This window comes from Centrocercus urophasianus, unplaced genomic scaffold (genome assembly GCF_019232065.1).
Source record: "Centrocercus urophasianus isolate 14NV4802_14NV808 unplaced genomic scaffold, USGS_Curo_1.0 seq_18, whole genome shotgun sequence".
Classification (NCBI taxonomy): Eukaryota; Metazoa; Chordata; class Aves; order Galliformes; family Phasianidae; genus Centrocercus; species Centrocercus urophasianus.
In genome coordinates, this window is record NW_024884733.1 from 9,720,604 (window position 1) to 9,744,711 (window position 24,108).

General features: G+C 38.3%; 1 protein-coding gene across 5 annotated transcripts in view; it reads right to left on the bottom strand.

The window, feature by feature from the left end:
* The window catches only part of NTNG1 (netrin G1), a 150,146-nt gene that overhangs the window by 67,215 nt on the left and 58,823 nt on the right, over positions 1-24,108 (bottom strand). For all 5 annotated transcript variants that reach the window (XM_042819947.1, XM_042819945.1, XM_042819946.1 and 2 more), the window contains exon 3: positions 18,189-18,829. In XM_042819947.1, coding sequence (XP_042675881.1) covers positions 18,189-18,829 — 641 coding nt within the window. The remainder of the gene's footprint in view (positions 1-18,188; positions 18,830-24,108) is intronic.

Consider the following 24,108-nt stretch of genomic DNA (forward strand, 5'->3'; position numbering starts at 1 on the left):
GGAGGACATGCTTACAGTATCATTCAAAAATGTTTCCTAACTCTCTGCAGTAGGGGAAAAACCCTTTCTTCCCTTAGGCAGAATTATGCTAAGTAAGCTGTTACAAATTGTTCTGGCAACAATTAATGCTGGACAGACATGTGAGATGCAGAAATACCTTTACTTTCTTCAGCATAAGAAAAGACTCATGATGCAGCACCTATTGTGTCACAGTAGGGAATAAAATGTTTTCATGAACCATTGTCAGGGAGCAGCATTTCTGCTACATGAGAAACAAGCAAGGTTAATTTCATACTGATTGCTGTAACTTTTTGAGGGCTATAATAGAGAAAAGCAGCATAAAAATATCTGTGGTGTGCACAGAATTCCACACCAGGGAAACCAGTTCTGTGAAGCAGTACATCTGTTGCTCTTTTCAAAAGATTTTAAAGCATTTCTGTTTAAGAGATCTCCTATGAACTCATTTAAAGGTTTGAATGTGCCCCTGGTAGCTAGTGCTGCAGAATGATATCTGTAGAAGAGTGATGGATGGGCTGCAACGGGTTGCCTCTGAGGGAGACAAACAGGCCTGTCATCTTGCAAGCAGTGTGCCTGGGAGGGGCAGTGGGTATGGTCCCAGGAGGACAGATCCTCATGAGGGGAGTACAGCATCATGCTGATGCCAAATGCTACCATCCTGGCTGGGTGTCCCTTGTGTGGAATGAAGGCTGCTGGGGCTCTGCTTCCCCCACAGCATCAGCCAGGGCAGGAGCCTTATGTGCAGGGACACAGGAGAGGCAGCTGGTATTTAGGATCCACCACAGTCATGTCCTACAGGGTGCCAGGTTTCTCTGGAAGAATGGAGACCTCTCTGAAGAGCAAGCAACGTTAGTAACAGGAAAGGCCTTTCTGCTGTTCCTGGTGCCTGACCATCTTGACATGACTCTTTTGGCATTTGACGTGGTAGATATTTCTAAATGATAAATACGGACTCTAGTTTTGTATTCTAAATATACAGCCTACATTAAAACTAACACTTGATTTTGAGAACTAGCTTAACATTCCTCTTTTCAGGTTTATACCTGATTCCTTGCCTGTAGAGAAACCACTGCCCAAGAATCATTACTGCAACCACTCTGAAGAGCCCATTTTACACAGGTGAAATTGATCCTACCACCCCAGGGTTTTGCTGTTCTGCTTCTTGTCCTTGATCTTACTGCTAAGTTTTGGTTGAGCTTAAGAACTCTGAATTGTATCTCCTCCCTCTGCAGTGCTGCCATTGCTGTATGTTGCCAGAAAGAGAAAAGCACCTGGCATACTCCATGCAAGAGCTGCATCATCCCAGCTTTGTTCTTGATGTAGTCAGATGGAAACTCATTTTGATGCTTCTCATAAAGGGTAAAGGGAAGAAAAGACTTACTACACGAGCAGGTTAATTAATCTCTTTCTGAAAAATCATTTTGCTGAACTTTTACTTTAGGGCTAATGATAGAGCACCCTTATTCTTTTCAAAAACACCTTTTTCAAAGCATCTATGTTCTTTTCTGCAGTGTGTTCTGAGATATTCGTGAGTAAGCCATCAAAACAACAAGCTGTAAAACTAACTGTTCAGAGCAAGGGAATCTGACTACGTGTTTCAAAAGTGGCTTTGTTCTCATATTTTCTGGAGTTATATTAGTGTTGATTTTCAAAATGCTTAGGACTCACAGCTCCATCTATAATAACCGGGAAGTGAATGTTTCTTATTATTATCAAAATAGACACTCCAAATCCACTTTAAAACATTGAAAACTATTTCCATTCTCTCTCTTTTTTCTTCCTCTTCTTATTTCCATCTTGATTGGAAGTCATAACTTGGAAAAAGTGACAAAACTGAACAGAACATTTCTCCTTGTTTATCATGCTAACTTCCATTTTCTAACTTTCAAATTCCATACAATATAAACTCCTTGTCAGAGTATAATTCCTTCTAGAATTATTGTGATAAGAATTATTTGCCAGTAGAGCTATGAGAATAATTGATTTTTCAGTTCACTTGCTGAAGTGAAAAAAAAAATGGGGGAAAAATCACTTGTGTCAAATGAAATGAAATGTGTGGTTTTATTTTCAGGTTTTAAATGAAATTTTTGATATTTTTAATTTTTTTTTTTATATATATATATATTTTTTTAATATTTATTTTTTTAAATGTTTCCAAAGCTAAAATTTTGCCTTTTTGTGAGGTTTAAATAAAGTTAGTAAAAAGGTTTTTACTAATGTAGCATGAATTCTGAAAATATTTCTATCCGTCCTAACAGACATTGCTCTTGTGAATAATTTATACTTCAAAAATACCTGTTCTTTCTGCTGCTGAAAAGAACTAGATAAGAAATGAGTGGTTTGTGTGTGTGCATTCTGCTTGAAGTATGCAGAAGTATCTAGAAGTATGAAGAAGCAGTTTAGCTTCCCATAGGCACCTCAGATACCAAAAAGGTATTGGGTCATCCTATCTCTAGCCCTGTTAGTCTAATAATACAGCATAGTCAAATTATTTGCTGGGCCTGATTTTAAACTATTCAGAAAATAAGATTCTGACTGTATCTTTTCTGGAAAAGTATTCTTTCACCTACTTCATTTCAGTTGCTAGCTTCATGTCACTGCAAGCTTGTTTCCTTTTTCAGAAATACCCTATGAATATTGTTTAATTACAGATAATACTTCATGTTGTCTCAAAGCCATTAAATTGGCTAGATTCCTCAAACACTGTGTGTTACTAAAGTCAGTGGAATATTCAAAGTTGTGAAGACTGTATGTGTTCTTTTCTATTAGTAAAACTGAGATAGATAGTATCATGGACCAAATTTAATGGCTTTTTACCAAAGATAGATGTGAAGTCAGGAGCACAATAGACACCCTATGTATACGGCTCCTAATGGACAACATGGTCCTCTCAGAGGTCCAGAGCTAGGCACTCACTTATCAGTTGCAGTTGGAAAGAAGTATGAGATGTATGGACACGTGTACATCTGCCACTCACAGAACCACCAGCAGTGCTATCTGCTCCTCCTCCAGTGCCAAAATAGTTCTGCCACTGAGCTCAGTACTCACCCTAGCCCCAAATTCATGTGCCATGGGACAAGATACTATGCAAGTCTTCCTCTGTGAAACGGGTTTAATGATGCTGTTCAATGTGATTCCCTAAGTTTAAGTGACAAACGACCTGTAATTTTAAACCAAAAGTCATAAGACTCTAGCATAATATCAGTCTAGAGTAAACAAGTGATTGTTTGTAGCCTTCAAATGCACTGAAATCTTTATTAATCATGTTTGTTTTAACAAACAGTGTGTAAAACAAAAAAAGTTAAGAAGGGCTGGAGCTAAGCTGTACTGTCAATGGAAGGCTCAGGAGCATGTTTTTGTTGTCTAGGAAACCAGGCAAACTGGGAGATTGAATACGACCCAGTAGATTCATCAAGGGGAAATTATGCTTGACCAAACTGGTAACCTTCTATTACCAGCAGGATAGATGAGGGGAGAGCAGTGGATGTTGTGTTTCTTGACTTCAGACTTTTGACACTGTCTCCCACAACATGATCACAGGTAAGCTTAGAAGTATGGGATAGGTGAGTAGACAGTGAGATGGACTGTGAACCAACTGACTGGTACAGCTCAGAAGATTGTGACCATTGGCCCAGTCTAGTTGGAGGCCTGTAATTAGTGGTCATGCTTGGTTTTGTCTTGCTCAATATCTTCATCAGTGACCTGGGTGAAGGAATAGAATGCATCCTCTGCAAGTTTGCTGATGATGGGAGGAGTGGCTGACACACCAGAAGACTGTGCTGCTGTTCAGTGAGACGTAGGCAGATCTGGGACTGTTCAGCCTGGAGAAGAGCTGACAGTGGGAAGGTCTTATGCTTGTAAGTACCTAAGGGGGGAAAGTCAAGCGGATGGCGCCAGGCACTTTTCAACAGTGCCCAATGACAGAACAAGCAGCAGTGGGCACTCATTGGAACATAGGAAGTTCCATACAAACATGAGGAAAATTTTTTTTTACTTTGAGAGTGACAGAGAACTGAAACACATTGCCCAGAGCGGCTGTGAAGTCTCCTTCTCTGAAGATATTCAAGACCATCCTGGATGCTTTCCTAGTGCAAGCTACCCTAGGGAACCTGTGTTAGCGTGGGGTTGGAACAGGTGATTTCCAGAGATCACTTCTAATCCCTATGGTTCTGTGATTCTGTGACTATGACATTCCATGTAATAGAAGAACAGAACAACTTCATTTATATTTCAAATATTTCAAATCAATGCGTCATATTCTGTGACCTTCACCAAGAAACTGATAGAAGTGAAAATTTAAAGGATAGATTGTAAGATATGAATAATGTAAACCTGTCACAGGGGAAAGCAATTGAGAAATACTGCTGACAAAAACAATCAGTATATATTTATACTGAAGAATAAACCTTTGCATTTCTATCTTGCCTAACACAGCTTTTAAAATCCTAAACAAATTTTATCCTTTTCCCTGAAATGTCACGCAGGCTTCCTCAGCCACAAATTTGAATGAAAAGTTATGGGCTGTTTCTGTTCTCATAGAATATTTGAGCTAATCTGGAAGTAAAATGCATGTGTGTATATATATGCGTAGTAAAAAACAAACAAACAAACAAAAAATCTAGCAGATGTAGAAACTAGATTTGAAAAACAAAGTTTTATATTGTTTTTAATTTTACAAGTTTGTTTTAGTCATTAACACAGGGCTGTCCATCAGGACCCATTTGTTAAGCATACTGTGAAGAACAGATGTAATAAGATGCCTTGTGGGCAGGATCATCTTTGGGGCGCATTCAGGTGGTGAGTGAGAGTTTCTGGTCTTAAAGCATACCCCAGACCATGGGCAGGAGACCACTGCTCAGTTTTGTTTGCGTACTGGCAAAAAAAATGCCATACAGGAAAAAGAAGAGGAATTTGTCCTGAAGACCTGACTGGCAGGAAAGGACAAGGTGCCCAGCGAGGACCCTAACAAAAACTCCTGTATTGCACAGAGCTTTATCTTCTCAATTAACTTCAACATAATTAATAAAACCTTTCGAATTACACAAATACATTAAAGGGAAAAAAAAGAAAAGAAAAGGATAATAGCCACATTGTTAGGACATATGTTCATAAACAATACTTCTGGGGATGAAGGAGTGAGTGTTAGTATCTGACATATTTCAGTGCTGGTGTTCTCTCTCACAAATGTGTGTTCTCTGATATTTGCAAAGGAGGGGCAAGGAGACAGTTCCACTGGGATTTGGAATGGTGCCCATAGCAGCCATGATCTCTTATCACTACCATTACTGCTCATCGCTTTTCCACATCTATTGTCTCATCTTCTCCTAGTGACCTATGCATCTAGGAGGGGAGGATTACACCAGATTCATGAAGGCACCCAGATCTTGTTAAAGCTGTTCTCTGTTTTTACGTTGCACAGAAAACCTCAAGAGAGGAAAAGTGCAGTACTTCGTGGATTTAATGCTATATATGTTTCTGTTGTGATATACAGCAAATTGACTGAACCAAATCACTTAGTGGCCTTAAAATAATATCACAAAGGGAACAAGATTCTGGCACCTGTCCAAACTTACTGTAACACAAGTTTAATATCTTTTTCAAAATATAACATTTTAAGAATGAAAGATTTTAATCCCTTTTTTTTCCTTCGATGGAAAACACTCCTGTATTTTGTTTCAGTGTTACCTTTCCATAATAATCTCTGGACTACCAGATATTGAGCCTGAAGATACAGAAGGTTGGGTGTTTTTTTTTTGTTTTATTTTGTTTTTTAGTAAGATAAGCTCATTTCTAACAGGCTTGTCTTGAGCTAAATGTATAGATTGAGAACTCTGTAACACCTTGACAAAACAGTGGTACATCACTTGGTCTTATTAGCACCTGCTCTTGTGGCTGCTAGGCTGGAACAAGTGCACTTGGCTGCTGCCACAAGACTCTCAAGATGAAGCCTCACCTCCCCACGGAGGATGAAATTTCAAATCTGTGGTGGTGTTTTGTGGTTTTTTGTTTTTTGTTTTTGTTTTGTTTTGTTTTGTTTTAATGTGATAAGCAAAAGAGGATATAAAAAAGTACACATTTGAAGAGTTATAAATGACTGGGAGTCTTCTGGATAGGGAGAGAACTGGACTTTATGTTCTATTAATTATGTTTGCATTGCAGCAATATTTGCAAAAGCTTTTCTCATGTTACGTCATACGTTCAGCACACTTTTAATTGCAGAACATTTTCCTTGGGAGTAGGAAGGGCATAAATTTCTCCATAATTTGCAGACAGGCTGAATGTCAGCTATACATTAACTGTGCATATGCTATTTGAAAATCTGGGTGGGACCGTGCAGTAAGGAAACCAATGAACTGTTAATAGATTTTGCCTATGTTTGGAATTGACTTGCAACTCTTTGTGATTCTGGTGGTATAATTCTGCTGCATCTCTCCTATTTCAATCATGTATATTTTATGAAGCATTAATGGACAAGCAAACGTACAGACCACAAGATCCACAGCCTGTCCTGTTCTCCAAAGGTAACTATTGGAAACTATTGGAACAAAGAGAGATTGCAGAATTTCATCTCACAACACAGCAACTAAAAAAAAAAAAAAAAGTCCAGGGATATCTTTTAAGATACCATATCTTGAATGTGGTATTTGTATAAATCATAAATAAAGCAATTGCTGCCATTCACATGAATGGACTAATCCAGGAAAGAATCACCACATTGTGGGTCACCTCTGCAGTGAGTGACTAACTGATGAGAAGGTAACATAATGCCATCTGGTCTGAGTGTGCAGTACCAATACTCTTTTTCTTTTGAAATATGCTCAGTGGAAGAGAAATATACAATTATTTTACTTTTCTCTTTTGTCTTCATCCAACTGTTTCTCTAGTCCACATTCATGATTTGAAAGAAAGAAAAAATCAAGTGGAAAAGTGAAATGAAAATCATATTTTTCATAGACAGTTTGTGGATTGGGTTAAACATTTTCAGTAGCAGAATATTAGCAGTTAATTACACTCGGGTTTTTTGATCTTTACCTCATTAATAACTGTAAGAAACCATCCTGGAGCCACAGCTTCCCATTTCTCAATTCTTTTCCTGTGTTGCAAAGGGGAAGGAGCTGCCCTTGTTGGCAGACTGCAATTCCTATGGGATGCAAGTGATTAAAAATGTAACTGGCTCCTTGCTGTTTTGCTGTCCTGCTGGAAGAATTATTTCAGGAGTTTTCAAAGGAAACAAGGCATACTTCCATAAGCACAGTGTCTTTAATGAAGCCTCTAAATGATAAGCAATTTTCTGCACTGACAAAGAACAATAGGTTTATTTTTCACTGAAAATTGAGACGTACATATTTTTCCCTCTCCTCTGCCTCTCACATCTCATTTTTTCTTTTCCTGATGAAGGTTTCCATGCCTTCTTTGAGCCACATAGGCAGTGACTCCTTGTGCAATATGATTGAAGGAGTGATGATCACCAAAAAGAGAAGTGAAAATTGTGAGAAATGAGCAGCTGGAGCGGTGTGGAAGGAGCATTTCCTAAAGTGGGTCATTGACAAAACAGACACCTTCTCATATTGCAGCTCTGTCCCCTGTCCCACCTGCTGTCTCTGCACCCTGTTCCTGCTTGTGGAAGGTCAAGGAACTGCTGTGCTGTGCTGTGCTCTGCCTGGGGGAAAGATGATAATGTTTTGAAATGGTTTTTCAAGTCAATTCCTGATTGTGCTTATATGGCAAAATCTACAACCCTGGCTCTAAGTAAGGGAAAATTGGCTCACAGTTCAATAAATATAATGAGAAGATCTAGAGCCAATTAAAATGTGATGAGGCTATAAAAATACAGCCCGGGGTATGCAAGGCTAAAAAACCTCAGATCTCTCAGATGACCCTCCCTTTCCTCTGAAAACAACAGATGGAAAGCATCTGATTGCCAGGATTTGTGTCACAATGAATGCTAGCAGCATACATGAAATAAAACTAAAAGGTTTGTCTACTGAGGGCTTGAATGTAACATTCCTCTCTGTGCAAAGGGCTACCAGAAAGTTTGTGGAGTCTAGTTCATGTTTACCTGACTGGCATGGCTGTTCTGAACAGGACTATAGACAAAAGCTCCATAGAAGTGTCATCAAGTCAAATATGTGGAAATTAATTTATTTATAATGACTTCAGTGAACAGCATCCCCAAACCTTAAAATTCTTAATGCACAAGGGAGTTGAATGGGAAAATGAGTAACATGTCAGAAACAATAAACAGTCCTACTGTTCTGTCTCTGCTAACTTGAATTAAAATAATATATAAAGTGTTCTGGGAACTGAAGCAATGCTTCAGTTCAATAAAAGTAATGCAATTAAAGAGAAAGAATCCTGTTTTTCCTCTGCTTGCAATTTGAAATGAGAGCTTCCTCAAACTTGGGACCATTGCTGGAATCCAATTCAGGGCCTCAGCTTATCAAATTCCCATTGCTGACACCATGCCTTTCAGGTATTATAAAGTACTACTCATCCGACCAGCTCATCCGACCAGCTCTGTCTATAGATATCTTTAAGGCTCAGACACCCCATTTTGAAACAGACAAGCATTCATTGTGAATCAAAATGGAGTCACAAAATTTGTGTTCAGACAGCTCCTCTTTTCTGCAAGGCAACAAAGGAAAATGTGTTAGCATAAAGCTGTCCCCCTTCAACGTTTTTTGAACTCAGCTTTGCAAGACAGCATACCTACACAAAGCTGCAGGTTTCTGAGACCCTGTAGAGCAAGCATCTCATTGTGTAATTCATTCAGGGGCTGAGAACTGCAGGGCTAATGAGCTCTCCTGCAGCCTCTTCCCCTGCAGGTGCTTCTCCAGAAGCACAATCCTAATTCAGACACCGCCATGCCAGGCGTAACCCCTGAACAGACAGCAGTCCCTCCCGCCTAAAGAAAGCAATAGCAGCATTGCCATCTGACTATGATGAAAGCACAAACTTTTCCATTCAGACAGTGGGAGCTGAATTAATTCATCGGCTTTTTTAATGCTGAGAGCTGTGTCTTGGGAATTCAGCATGTGAACATATTAATCTCTCTGATAGGTGATAATGCAATATATTACTACAGGGGAGCCAGCATATGAGCACTGTGACAGTGACCCTGACCAGCAAATGACTGAATGGGTAAGGAAAGAAGGAGCTGCTCTGGCTTGAAGGCACAGCCTCCACTTTGGCAGGCAGTCCTTCACTCTTGTCCCACTCCTAATTTTCCAATGCATTACTTTGTCACTTGGGTATCCAGAAATGCTCATTAAGAAAGTATGTGACAGCCCCTGATAATACATGTCTGTGGTAAAATAATTGATCCCTCTTTGCAGTGGTGATCTCTAGCCCTCATAGGGCATGGTAGATTATTAGATGGAAGGCACTCTTTGATGGTCTCTAGAGCAATACATTAGCAGACAGCGATGTGCCAACAATCTATCACATATAAAATCATGTCATCTCTGGAAAAGGGCCTAGCGGGAGGGGTTTAGAGGAGGATGAAGGTTTAATTATATTTGTGGAAGAAAAGATGCCCCAAAAAGAGTAGGTAGCCTGGTTATTTATTGGCTTCTCAAAAGCACTCAACACAATCTAAGAAAAAGATCAGGCTCTGAGAAATGGTGGTTCACATTACTGTTGCAGGCTCTAGCCTTGAAGTCAAGTTCATACTGAAGAACAAAATTGCCTCTTACAATATGTAGTTTACTTCTGAAAATGAAAAGGGTAAGAGACATATTAGTAACATTGGCATTAGTGGAGGCAGCTGTTTTTAGATATTTGGTATTTCAGGGATGTGAGGGTAGCATCGTTATTCGAAGTACAGCTTACTATATTCCTCTGCAAACTTTCCAACAGTGAGCAGATGGTTACCCTATTACCAACAATTTGCATTTAACATATTGTAATGATTTATATACCACATGTCACCGAGCAAAGTGAAAACAGTCAGTGCCAACTAATTAGTTGAGTGTAAAGATGCATATCTCAATGTATGAGTATATATCATTATTGTAATCAGGTTTTATTTTTTTGGTTGCTAATAGGTTTCACATGCAACGTCACAGAAATACTGATGGCAGTTAAACATGACCCATGGAGTCCCTCCATCATCAATACAGTGCTGCTATCATTAACATTTATACTGGTACTCCTGTTAGCTTGTTTATGAGTGATGGTGCAGGGAGGACAGATTATAACAATCCATTGTGCTTCTCTACCAATCTTTCTTAATCTTTCTTAAGTGTATTTCAAAGTATTTTATAAATCTTACTATATCAGATATTGTATCATATTACAGTTTAACGCATATCTAGATAGGGTGAAAGTGGGAGTACTGAATGGTAGTGAACAAAGACGCTGAATAGCTCCTAAAAAAAAAACAGAAATGAATTCAAGGGTGAAAATGAAAGCAACTGAGGACTTATCACAAGAAATTCTAGGAGGGTTGCAAGGAAGAAGTAGACAACTACTGGTATCTTCACAGCCGTCAAATTTAGAGGAAGGACTAAATGGTTCAAGGAAAGACTTTAACTTTAGAAAAATGCCCTCTGGCACTGGGATATATGTGTGTGTATATACCATATATATTGCACTATCCGTAGTGTGTCCCAAGGTCTGCTCAGCTCTAGTCCACAGAGGCAATTGATAATTAGCTTTTTCTTGAATTGTTTTTGTTTGTTTTCAGTCTTATGTTAAAATAGAGGTCATCACCCCAGAGTGGTCAAAATAATCATCAGTGAAGTCCAAAAGTTTCTTCTGAGTATGGCTGTCTTTCAGGCATAAAAATCATGCCAATGAGATATTTCCTTTGAATTAGTTGCTGTTGCTACTTGCTGCAGGCTTGGATGATGTGCTGTATGAAGAAGCAGATACTTAATAGACAGATTCTAAATCTCTAAGAACTCTGTGAACTGTAGAAATTAGACATCTACTTTCAGATGGATTCATACATGAGCGGTAGTATGTCAAGTTCCTGCTTCCTCCTAAAGTCATTATGATGTCTCCTGTCACTCAGCATTCTTTCATTTTTATCATATTCCACAAAGCTAACCAGAATGCAGCCTGTTCTTCTGCGAAGAGCTGCAGTTAACATTATGCTTTCCTCATGCGTCAGCAGCCAGACATTCTCTTGGGAACTCTACCTGCAGTGTAACCTTTCATCTCCTTTTTCTTGACCATATTGCTGCGTGGTAAATTCACAGCATTGCCTTCTCTTTCTGTAGCTCTTTTCTTGCTTTTCCACAAACAATTTTATATTCAATGAAATCAGAATTACAGTAGTGTTGAACACTTCGTTGTTCAGCCCAGTTAAAAAGATGTTTTATCTGTTTTACTGGGGGTCTGTGGTGCTGACTCATTTGCACTACAGTCCTCTGTGATCATGTAAGAATCATGATGACTCCCTTCATGCATGGGTCACTGGTACTGCTGAGGCACACTAATCCCAGTGAGGTACCTGAGCAAATGATAGGAAGAGATCTCACAGCCCCTCTGTAACAATTCACGGGAACAAGGCTACTAGAACTCGACCTTTATTATTAACTTTCAGGTCTTCTTAATAGTATCTCTGTGTTACTGTGTCACTGGACTTCTCCTGAAATTAGCAGAACTGTCTTGCCTTATTAGCTGAGGATGGCAGAAGATGAAAAGATGGAGAGGTATGTTTTCGTTCATTATTTATTTATCTTTTTTCTTCATTTCTTTCAAATAGAAGATGCGACAACCTTGTCACTTCTGTCCTCCGATGCTCTTTCCTTCCTTCTTCCTCCCTTCCTGTTCTTCACTTGTTTTCTCTCACTTCTCCTGTATTTGAAACCTGTCAGTTAAGTACAGGTAACTGAAATCACAGAAATTAGTCCTAATTTAAAAGATGGCATCTGAAACTAGTATCAGATTTGGTCTCTTACTCCAATATGTAGCTTCACATACTGTACAGTATATTTACTACAGCGCTATACTAGAAGAAAAGAAGTGAAAAGGCAGAAACTGTCTTAGTTTTGAACGTTTTTTTAAATCACAGATGATGTCTTATTTATTACAACAAAAAAGATTAGAAGAGAGAGAGATATACTACCTATGTCAAGAAAAAGCATATGTATATTCTAAGTCCATCTACTTCCTTCTGAGGAACTTATTAATTTGATGAGTGTACTTGAAAACTCATCTTCTAAACACATTTAGTTAAATACAGAAATAGGCAAAATTGACTGCAGAAAAGCTCACCATGTGGATACTTGTGGAAGGAATCAGAATCACAGAAAAACAAAACAAAACAAACCTCTGCAAATTGATAGTTTCTGTTACTTGTGAAATAGTTGAGAGAGATTTTAAACTTTTAACATGATAGCATGTTGTACTGCTCCAGCTTGGATCATGTACGTATTATCATTGACACAACCTGAAGGACATCCTAGTGCCAGAGATCATTTGTACATGTGATCCAGAGAATCTTTAGGCATTAAATTGAAATCTTTTGAAATGAAAAGCTTAAAGGAAAGAAAGTTTCTGCAAGATGTTGGAATCACCAAATTTATTCAGAAAGGCTCTTTGGATAGCTTTTCAGCATATAAAGTAACACAGAAAGAAAAAATTCTCATTTCTTTCATCAGTAGTTTCATCTCTATTTCTTTAATGTTCAATGGCAAAATGAATTATACTACAAAAGAGCTTGGTTCCTCTCCTCAAACACTGATTCTGCATGATATGGGGCTTTCTTGAAAGGCAGCAGAGGGAGATCAGTACTGAAATACTTGACGTTTTGCAAAATGGGCCAAAAAAAAAGATGATCAAATGCTAATGAGGAAAGGTGGTGTGTGAAAACTGGTGGTTTAATTTCACTGGTTTCAAAAGGCAGTAGCAGAATTAAAGGCTTTATCAGCCTTCCAGATTCTAATGCTCTGCTCCTCTTCAAGTCACTACAAGACTGAAACCGCTCTGAGCTGATTGCCAGGACTTATGTAATCAGGATGGCAGGTGGAAACAAACAAAATACTATTTAGTATCACTGGAACATGGGCAGGACTAAAACCTGCCTAAAACACTGGTAAACCACTGAACCACTGGAGACTGCTAATGTGAAAATAAACACAGTAACTATTTAATTATTTCAGTTGCTAATGATTTTAGATTTGTTTACAGAAAAAGAAGGGCAATCTTCCTTGCTGACATATTACAGTAGATAAATTTAAAAAGCTAATTGCACTTGGGAGTTAAGGATAAATTGACATGTTCTTAAATACACAAGTTTTTTTCTCTCTTATTCTCTAATGAGTTTATAATTAAATTGGAGAAATTGCTAGAATTACTCCAAGTACTAGTGAAAATAACCTTCTTGTGAAGTGTTCTTGTAAATCAAAAGAGTATTCAAGTACAGTAAATATATAGTTGAAATATGAATGGTATTTATCTGTCCCCTTTAAAGTTTAATGCCAACTTATCTTTACTTTGATTGTCAGGTTTTGAGCTGAATGTTAATGAAAACATTTCCCTATAAATAAAGTAAAGCGCAATTTTGTACTCCTATTTCCACTGAGCAAAGTTCTGCTTTGGGGTACATCACAGAGGGATATTTTTTTAGTGCTGTCTTGTGCATGCCAGAATAACACCCCATATATAATCCCACTGATCCATCCATGTGAGGAAGAACCCAGGGTTTGGCACCCAAGCTGGGGGGCACTCTGCAGCATGAGTGTTGTAGCACCAGCAAGCCGGTGCTACGGGGTCTGCAGGGCAGGAAAACAAAAAAGGCAAACAACCCCAAGCCACAGAGTAGCAAGTATGCCTTCCCCAAGTGCAATTTGGTCAGATTCTGAGATGGATTAAATTTGGAAGAGATAAGTGAGAGCAAGTAACTGTTAAAACAGAGGATATTTTTCACATGCCTACTGCAACTTAGAGGTTTCTGTTACTGCTGGAACTGCAAGTGTAGCTGAGGCAGGGTCAGAAAATTCTGGAGCTTAAATAAAGAAGCTTCAAGGCAAGAAGAATATAAAAATAAATTCGAAAGGGCTTAATAACATTGTATAGAGGCTGAGTACTCTAGTGTCAGAAAGAAATTCTTTGCTCTTAGATCAAAAACTAATCACAAAAGAACAATGTGGGATGAGATTTTTCTTTGATTTAGCTAGATAGTCATTCTATAACCACTGGGGATATATATATGTATGTATTTACTATTGTCTAAAATTATAGTTAGTGTTGCAGTGTAAAAATGTGCATATTATTGACAACACAAAAGTTGAACAAAAAATATTTTTGAATGAATCCGGCTAAACCTTTAGCAGTCAGATCTAAAATCTGCTAGGATCCTTTTGCTTGACTTCAAAGGAACTATTATCAGCACTTCAGTGAAATTCTACCAAAAAAAAAAAGAAAAAAATTTAAAAAAAAGAAAAAAAAGAAAAAAAAAAAGAAAAGAAAAAAAGAAAAGCACTGTGTGCTTACTGTCAGGGCTCATGGTATGTTGGATCTGCAGAGCCCACTGCACATCCACCTCCTCAAGCAGTGAAAGGAGAGAAACCTTCCTGAGGTTATCACATGGGGTACCTTTGATTCTCTGCTACAGGACAGAGACTTGTCTACTCTTTCCTAATTTCCCATCCCAGAAGACTTTATTTATGCATTAATCGACCTTTCTAGCCGTTAGGACCATCTTGCTTCAGCAGTTAATTAACACAAGTGCCATAATTTAATACAGTTAATGCTACTTGATGCCCTTTAATGTACCTTCCATTAGTGATATTATTGTAGTATTACCCTGTAAATTAAAATGAGATCAAGACTAAGAGAGGCTATCTTTAATTAAGGTACTGGCACACTACATCGTCCATTATTCACTAGAAAAAATCACTCTGATTTAGTGAAGCAGGCCATCAGTAAGTCAGAATTAGTTCATGTGGATTATTAGGTTTCTTGAATAATATGAGCACAATGGGGTTGCTGAAATTGCTAACAGCCAGGCAGCCAGGTTTCCTTTTTTTTTCCTCATCTTAGTAAACACACAATGAAAGAGGTAAACTGAAGATGAACAAACAGGTAGTAATAGAGGAGGTAAAGCACCCATTAAGAACACACCGGCTTTCATCTCTGATACATCAGGCTTATTTTACACCAAACTGCAAAGCAGTGATGAAACAAACCATATATTAAGTGCGAAAATCTCCTGTCTTTAATTCATTGTGAAGTATTAGACATTTCAGCATTTTGTATCTTAAATTTGGCATCTTTAAGATAGATATTTTCCATTGGTATTGATTCTTAAAATAGAGCATGAAACAAATTTTAGGCTGCCTTTAGGAACATGCTATTTTAAGCTTTGGTGATTTTAACTTTATTTAAACTACAGGTCATATTTTTAACAAAGGGACTAGCTTCCAAATGTGTCTGCTAGCACAAGCTTTTAGGTATCATCCCTTTGTATCCATCCCATCCTCATGGAATCCTGCATATCCTATGCTGCAGAACGGCAGGGCTGGTCCCGGGATTTAGTCAGTTCGCTAGTCCAGAAACGCGGGGAGTGATGACAGAAACTCAATATGAGTGCATCAGAAAACTCCAACTCTACTGTTAAAGCAAGCTTATATTTATAACCACTTTAGCAAACTTGGCACAAACTGATTGGTTAACCACCCCGTAACAACACCTAACCCACAAAGATGATTGGTTACATGTGCTTTCATGTCTTAGTAACTATCTCTGCGGCGCCCCCCACAGATACTTCTTTATCTCCGACCCAAGTTTCTCCTTGGTTGTTTACTTCGGGCCTCAAGGACACGGTGTCCTTGCAGAGAACACACTAGTATTTTCCCATCTGTATGTCTTTACAGCCTCCCACCTTGTCCTGCTCGTACAGCTGTTCGAGGGGCCCATGGCCCCCTTGGCTAGCAAGCCGCTCATCAACAATCCTATCTTTACCTTAGTCTCAAAGTGTGTGAAAAATGTGAAAAATTGTGGCCAAAAAAAAAAAAATAAATAAATTATAAATTAATTTTCAGTTAATATGTTAATATCCTGGATTAAGGTGCAAGGGCTGGAAAGTTCAGCTGAATCAGAAATGGTCACAAAACAACCTGTAACTGTTGCCTCTTCCCCTCTTTCAATCCATACAATTCTGTGAGTCTGTATTACCACACCTGCTGGCACCATACCAGGGCATGGGGCCAAAATGCTTGTTTGGAGTTTCTGGTAGGAGACCACAAATACGTCAGACAGGGGCCTATTGCAAGAGACTCTTCAGTGGGACCAAATAATCAGGGCATGCATCCTTAGCAATAAGCAAGCCCACAAATTATTTAATGAGAAAGGCTCTCTATGTGTTGAAGGCAAGGACCCCAAAAAATCCCTAAAGAGCTGTCCTTATTAGCAGAAGAGTAACAAGAATTCACACAGATCTAATCTAGTGAGACAGTATTACATATCAGATAATTCTGTTAACACATAAGTTGAATTACTATTGCATTTAGACAACAAGCTTCAGCATCAGATAAGTTCTCTGTACAGGTAGACTTCATTTTTATAGATAATTTTTCAAAAGATTGCTGTCCCCAGCTATGTTTGGAAGGTTTCAGTTTCTCATTTGCATGCGGTGCGCTCTTTTTTTTTTTTCCCCTCCTCAAATGCTTTTTTTGACAAGACACTGATAGTCTAATTGAAGCATTCCTGGGTTTTCAAATAGGAAGCAACATTTTCTTTAAGTGTAAGGAACTTAAAATCCTGATCTCTGGTCTAATCTCTCTGTACACATGACTTATTGTAGCCTCGTGGAGAAAGGATACACATGAAGTAGAACATATTTGCCAATTTTGATATGCTGGAGTTAGTATTACTAAACTATTTCAAACTATTTTAAGTTGCCCACGATCCACTTAGCCTGAACATGGTTTAGATGCAGAACATGGTAACTACATGCTAAATCTATGATCCTGCAGAAATCCTTATGCATTCAAGTCTGTATGTGGCAGCAATTCTTCTTTCATATAAATTCAGATCATCTATTTTTCAATAGATTGCACAACATTAATTTGATTTTATTTTGACTTTATCAATCCATTTTTATATCGTGGAAGTACTTAACAACTTCAAAGGCTTGTATAAAAGAGGGAGAAAATGGTAAACTCATGAAAGGAATGATAAGATACAACAACCAGTGTATTAGACATTTAATATCTCTATTATTTTTCACTTGTTCCTGTGCCTGGAAAAATATGTCAGCCTACTAAGATAAATCGGCGTTTGTGTTTGATGTTGATATCTGTTTGTGTTGATATCTAGCTTCTCTTAAAAAATATATAAAGAAATAAAAAGGAGGATTTGAACTCTCTGAAGGTACAGAGCAAAACAAAAAGACAAAAGGGTTCATTAGGGAGTTGAGTGAATATCTAATAGAGAAGATACCATTTGTTTCTTCTGAACAAATATGCATCCAAGACACATGTTAAGAATATCACCCTTCTGCTTGAGGTCATCAGTCAATTGCTAGTTAGAGATGGTAAGGAGATTTCCCTATATGAATGTCACCGCGCTTTTGTTATTTTTGAGTCTAGGACACCTGATACCAGCCCTTGCTTGCCACAGAGGGCCAATCTGTCTTGAACCTGGATGAGTAATAATCTTTGCTGCATTCAGATCAGTCTCATGCCCTCCAAAACACTGCTGGTTTTTCCATTCTGCTTCAGTTTCATGGCATTTCAGAGCTAATTAAAGTAAAAGGAATGGACTCTCATCTCTGTTGCCTCATTGTTTATATATAATTTGCCCTACTGGAAAAAGTCTATGCAAAGGCTGCTGTATCAATTGATTCTTGCATTAAAGGCCTAGAAAAAATAATGAAATTGAATCCCTCTTCTCAGTTAACTGCCCACAGATGAAGCTTCAACTGTATAAAAGCAGAAAGAGAGTCCCTGAAAAGTGTCATAATGCCAGGTTGAAATCCTGAGCCAGTGTAAGAAAATGCTTTAATCATTCAGGGCTTTGCAGGCTAGTGACAGCAAATGCCCATGATTTAGTGCCATTGAGTCAGAAACTTCTAATACTATCAAAAATGCACCGAGTCAAATTTCCAATGAACACACTTTGGTTGCTATTTGTTATGTTTGGGGAAACAAACCGTTTTTATATAACCTCTATAAACAAACTCATATGCTTGTTCCTAAAGGTTTATAATCTCTTACCTTCCATATACCCTTATGTCTGAGATGGCATAAAAGTACCGTGCCAGGTGTTGCTCATCTACATATATTTCTCCAGTTGCTGGTCTAAGCAATCTTATCCTCAGATCTGTGATGGTAAAGAAATCTCTTAATTTCTTGGTTGTGTCAAGCTGGCCATAAAGAGAAGCCATATTATGAAGCCGAGGTCCAGCAAAAAAAGCAAATCTATCTTTGATTTCAAAGTGGATTATTTTACTGTTTGTCATATATCCAGTAGAGTATTCTTCCGTGCAAATGATTTCTAGGACTGTATGCTGTGATAAATCCCTCACTGATTTTGGATCCATGTGGAAAGCATCTAAACAGTCTGTGGCATAATACTGGTAGGGCTGCCATGTTCGTCCATAGTCGAGGGATTTCTCCAGGATCATTTGGTCTGGACGGCCAGATTCAAAAGTGATAACTATGTTATCTGTCAGCTCAATGGTTTTGTTCCAGGAGAGTGTAATATTAACATGAAGAGGCTTTGGATAATCCTTCCAAGTTGTGGACTGCCAAAATGTGGATGGATGTCTTCCTTCAAGATCAAACATCAATTCTGGAGGATGAGCCAGTTCTTGGGTACTTGCATCACATTCATTATTGCACATGTAGGGGTTCCCCTAGAAAAGAGCAGAACAAGTTTACAAGAGGAACAGTGTAGTGACTGTGACACATAAAGATGTTTTGTATTTGGCATATGAAAATTGCTGCTTTTAATTCAGGAGTGAAAGTGGGAAAGAAGAAATGAGTGCTTGCAAGGAATAACTTTATCTTGACTAGATTTGTCTTGTACATTTTACCTTACACCTAATGATCTTACATTAAGGTAAATGTACGCAAAAATATATAGTACATTTACTTACGTTGTTGTAAATATTTTCCTCAGTATATTTTAGAGAAAGAAACTAGTTTATTTACCCTTGTATTGGGCTTATGTGGCAAGATTTTGTTAGCAGGAGTGGGAATGGAGTGACTAGTAATAAAAGACCAGGAACAGTAAAGAAGTATCTAACAGGTTAGTAAGTCTGACTCTTAGAAAGATTCAACAGCCAAGAGAATTCCTTTTTAAAACAATTATGCTCCTCAAGAGCTCCATTCGTAAAGGAAGCAATTTTTAGGTGAAAATTATTGAAGTCAGCAGTATAGCCCCTACGCACTCCATATGAAACAATAGACAGTACAACTTCATGTTTCACCCAGGTGTGAAATGAAACATGCTTAACTGTATTTTCAGCCTAGCACTGTCCTTTCTTAAAACACTGACACTCTCCATCAGAAGCCACTAGAAAAATTAGTGCACCACGACTTTGATTCAGGCTTCTGCCACCTTATTACAGGGTAGAAAAGTACTTCAGGAAAGACTTTTCATGAAACACAGCCTCCAATTTATCAGGACAAGATAATCCACCACTTGATTAGGTGGGAGATGTCAGCAGCTGCAGCTGGAATGCTGCCGAGGTGGCTGGAGGTCTGAACTGTGGATTGAGTTAAAAACAGCAACAAAAAGAGCTTGCCAATAATGCACAGCTTTTACTGCTGCTTGTCCTCTGTAGCAAGGTGAAAGTGAATTATTCTCTCTCTGGCCTTTTGATGCATTAGCTTGCAAGCTACAATCTTCCTCTCCTTCACAAAGGCTATTTTGTCTGCAGATTGGGGTATCTTGCAGCAGTTGCCAAGATATCAGATCCTGCAGGCTGCACTGAATCACGTCCATCCAATTTAAACTTTCAACAGCACATTAATATTTTGCTGCTTGTTCATTCTGCATTTGCTTTCGAGAATGATAGCTGCCCTGTATCTTTCTCTGTGTACAGTATGGATTGTGGAAGAAGTTATGTTTTTTGTCACTGATGGTCTGCACTGTTGGGGAAAAAGTTGCACACGTCTGTTTCTACTAGTGCTGAATATGGACATAAGTGCAGCTGCGATTGTCATTAATCAGAGTTCTCCTCACCTGTCCTGATAATAGAACAAGCCTTGGTATGATGATCAACCTTTTCTTTTCTTACAATTACAATTATTGCTTCACTCTACCTCGAGTCCTCAGGGCAATGAGGCTGTTCAATGCCATCCAGCATATGAAATGAGCTTCATACACGTTTCCACCTTGGTCACAGCTCTGCCCCTTGGCGCACTCCCATGAAACACAAAGAAAAATGACTTCGGCACTTACTTTCACCTCCCCACAAGCAACTCCTCTTCCCTGCACAGGGAAACATTTTTCTCATGTCACTTTCCCATTAATACAGCTGAATCCTAAAATTTACCACAATTCTTCAGGACTCAAAGTTAAGAAAAAAATAAGAAAGAGTTATTTGAAAAGCAGAATGGTACTCATTAAGCAGAAGGATTCAAAACACGGAACTGTAACTGAGAATATTCTGCAAAATGTCTATAAAAAGTTCCTGTCACAGTTTTCTTGATTTCAAGCTCACGGTTACTATTCCTATTCCTTCCTTTTGAATAAAACAGTGAAAATCAAAATAAGTTTCAGGCAGAATAGATAAAAGACTGACTTTTTTGTTACTTAGCTCAATTTCATATAGCAGATATGAATACAAGGAAATGCCACCTTACTTAGGCACTTTCCTTAGGAAAAATGTGCACACTATGAGATCTACAAGGTTCCATACACTTTGAATAGATATAAATCCAAATTTTGGAGAAAATATTCAGTTACATGAGGCACACCTTTCTGAAGTTTACTAGAAAAATCCAGACATTTCTGTGGCTGTCATCGTGAAGCTGTCTGCATACCTATAATGCGTATCTTCTGTCATCTCTTTGGCAAAAGCTGTATCACTGGAAGGTCACAGGTATTGAAACAGTAAATAAATGGTTCTGGATAGCAAGACAGTTGTTAAGCATTGCTTAGGGATGTCTTTGGTTTCCTACAGCAGACAGTAAGGCCATTGTAATTCATGTTATAAACCAAACCTAAACGCTGTTCTGAGTCCCTGGGTAGAGTAGAAGGCATGTTATGTGATTCTGAGTGGGTAATCCAGATTGTAGATTGTGCACAGTGAATGCTAAACATTGGCATTTGCTTGCTTCTGAATAGTGCTCTGTACCTCTGTGTGCACAAAGCTTTTTGAGAAAGTTGATGCTACTCCACTTAATGGCAGAGCACAGTGAGACACAGGCCAGGATGACAGCACTGCCCCACATCTGAATCTGATCTTACCAAACCATACTGTAAGGAAAGCACTGCAAACGAGACTCCAAGTACAAGGCTTTGGGCATTTCTTCCACCAAAAATGAAATTATTCTTTTAATTCTGTAGCTCTCAATTCTCATTAAAGGGACAAATGATTTGATTACACCATAATAACCCATGTGGAGTTCAATATTCTGGAGAGGAAATTTGAAAAAAAAATAAGCCAATATAAGCTGATAAAATAAATGTCCTGAATTCTAGCACAGGGATGGGGAGATAAATTATAATGATAGGTAAGTTCCCATCTGCCTGCTGGCATGGCATTCAGTGATGTAATTTTGTAATGGTTGAATATTGCTTCAGAGGCTTAGAATCAGATCCTCAGTTTTTCTACACGTAACTTGGCTTTAAACTGTTTCTAATTAATCTTAAAAGGTAATTTATATGTTAAATCATATTTATACTACCAAAACTGTGTAAAGCTGCCTACATGGAAGTTCTTTAATACATGTTAGTATGAAACAATTCAATTAACTGAGATTAGTTATGTATTTTAATGTCTACATCTCTAAGATAATCCTCTTTAAGACCTCTATTTCAGTACAATGAATACAACATGGAAAACTTTCCCCAGTTTGTCAAAACTAAGCACATCCTGTGGTGGGAACGTCTAAGCAACCAAAACATTAGCAGCGATAAGTAATTTTGTGACCAGCAGGCAGCTGGAAATAGATCTTAATTTAAGCTCTCCAAGTAACAGCTTTTCAGCTGGACAAGGTGAAAAATACTTATAACTTTTTAAAATGATATTTACATCATTAGGAGATTTCTAAATAATTAAATGCTAATAAATAATTCTAAATGCTTCACTGCCAATTAACATAAGAGGTTTCTGAGGTTTCTCTATACCATTACCAGCTAGAAAAAAACCACTGTTTTGCTGTACAGTAATTGGATATTGGTATTAAATAGCTTCTTGCAGGCAGTCAAATTAAGTTGCTATTATTTTATTTTATTCACATATGGAATTCAAAATATTGCCAAAACCAGTACCACCACAGTTCAGACGGTTGGGCTTTGGGAAGTGCCTGTTTGCAGGCTCTACCCCGCAGCCATAGGGCTGTGGCTTTATCACATGATTTGATCCTGCTCAGCCATGGCTGAAAAAAGCAGAGTTATCTGAGAAGCTGCTGACTGGTCCCAGGAGACTTTCCCCTCAAGCATATAGTTTGTGTTTGCACACAAGGTCCCTGTCAGCAAGCTTGAACTCTGATGGAGGTGTTCTGATGATGCAAGGGGTGCTGCTGGCCGGCCATCAGCTGGACCACTGAGGCGTCTTACCAGGCTTATCTGTGGGCACAGCTTGGTGACAAATGAAACAAGGACCCTTGGGTAAGGATTTAGGATAGAGACAGTGGTATTGTAACCTTTAAATATCAACAGGGCAGTCAGCAGCTCCTGTTCAAGGGTTAAAATCTGATGACTCTGAGCCAAAGCCTGCATCACAAAGATCCTTCTGTGCCATACACACAGGCTTAGAGCTTGATTGAAGATGTTGCTTCTTTCAGTCTGCTTCCTGTCCGCGCTAACACCTCATGGACTTTTTTACTCGGGAACAAAGACAGGGGGGCTTAACCTTTCTTCGGCGTGAATATTGGAAGCTGTATCACAGATTACACGCTGTAATAGACACCTGGCTAAATCCCTACAGAGGATTATAGCTTGCATTTTCAAACTGGTGAAGGCTGCTGAGGTCAAGCAGGCCAAGATTTTAAGAAGGAGCAAAACGAATTTTCAAGAAGCAAGTCACAGCAACTGATTTTTATATTGCTGCCTCAAGGTAGTTAGCTCAGACGCGCTAGATAAGAAATAAATACAGTCTGAATCAAACTTGGAGTGTTTGATCACTGCATTCAAATCACACTTCTGGAAATAATAGTTTTTTTCTTTTTCAAAGGAGTACTACAAGTATTCCACTCAGTACCTTGTGGTATGTTGCACATGACTAATTAGACAGTAATAACTGACAGTGAACATTGCTCTAATACTCACATTTTCCATGTGATTTCTAAATGGGAGTTAGGTGTTTACTGTGACACAGCCATATTATTAAACCATTAATAGGGAGATACTACTCATTAGGAATTTTCCCTTTCAGGGCAGTACAGTGGATTGGCAAGGCACAGAATCTGCCACATAATAGTTTATGTTGTCAAACTCACTACATCCATTAACTGGTTTGAGAGTTTCTTTGTCAATGTTTGTAGAATTATTGTTGTAAGGAAGACAGGGTTGGCTATAGACAAGAACATTTTACCATCAATAACCCTTCATCACTACAGTGACAGCATTTTAACTTAAAGTGATTTAAGCCTAAAAAGGAAAAACGCTAAAATCTCAGTGGAAGATTTGATGTGCTCACAGAGCTCCCAGGTGAGAGGCATTTGGGTGGTCAGAGAAGCACTTTGAACTGTGAGCTGCAGGCTGTACACTGTGAATTTGCCAAAACCAGCAAAAAGAAAATAAAAAACTGTTTAAATCAATAACTTCTGGGGAGACTTAAAAATATTAAACCAAAGAGAATGTGACTGGTCAAAACAAATAATAATACTTAATAATTTTGTGCACTTTTAAGCTGGAGAATATGTTGCAGATTATGGTCCTGATCCTGAAAGAAATTCAGTGTAAGAAAACGCCAGATTTTTTAAAAAGATCTATTAGTCTCTGAAGATTTGGCACTTT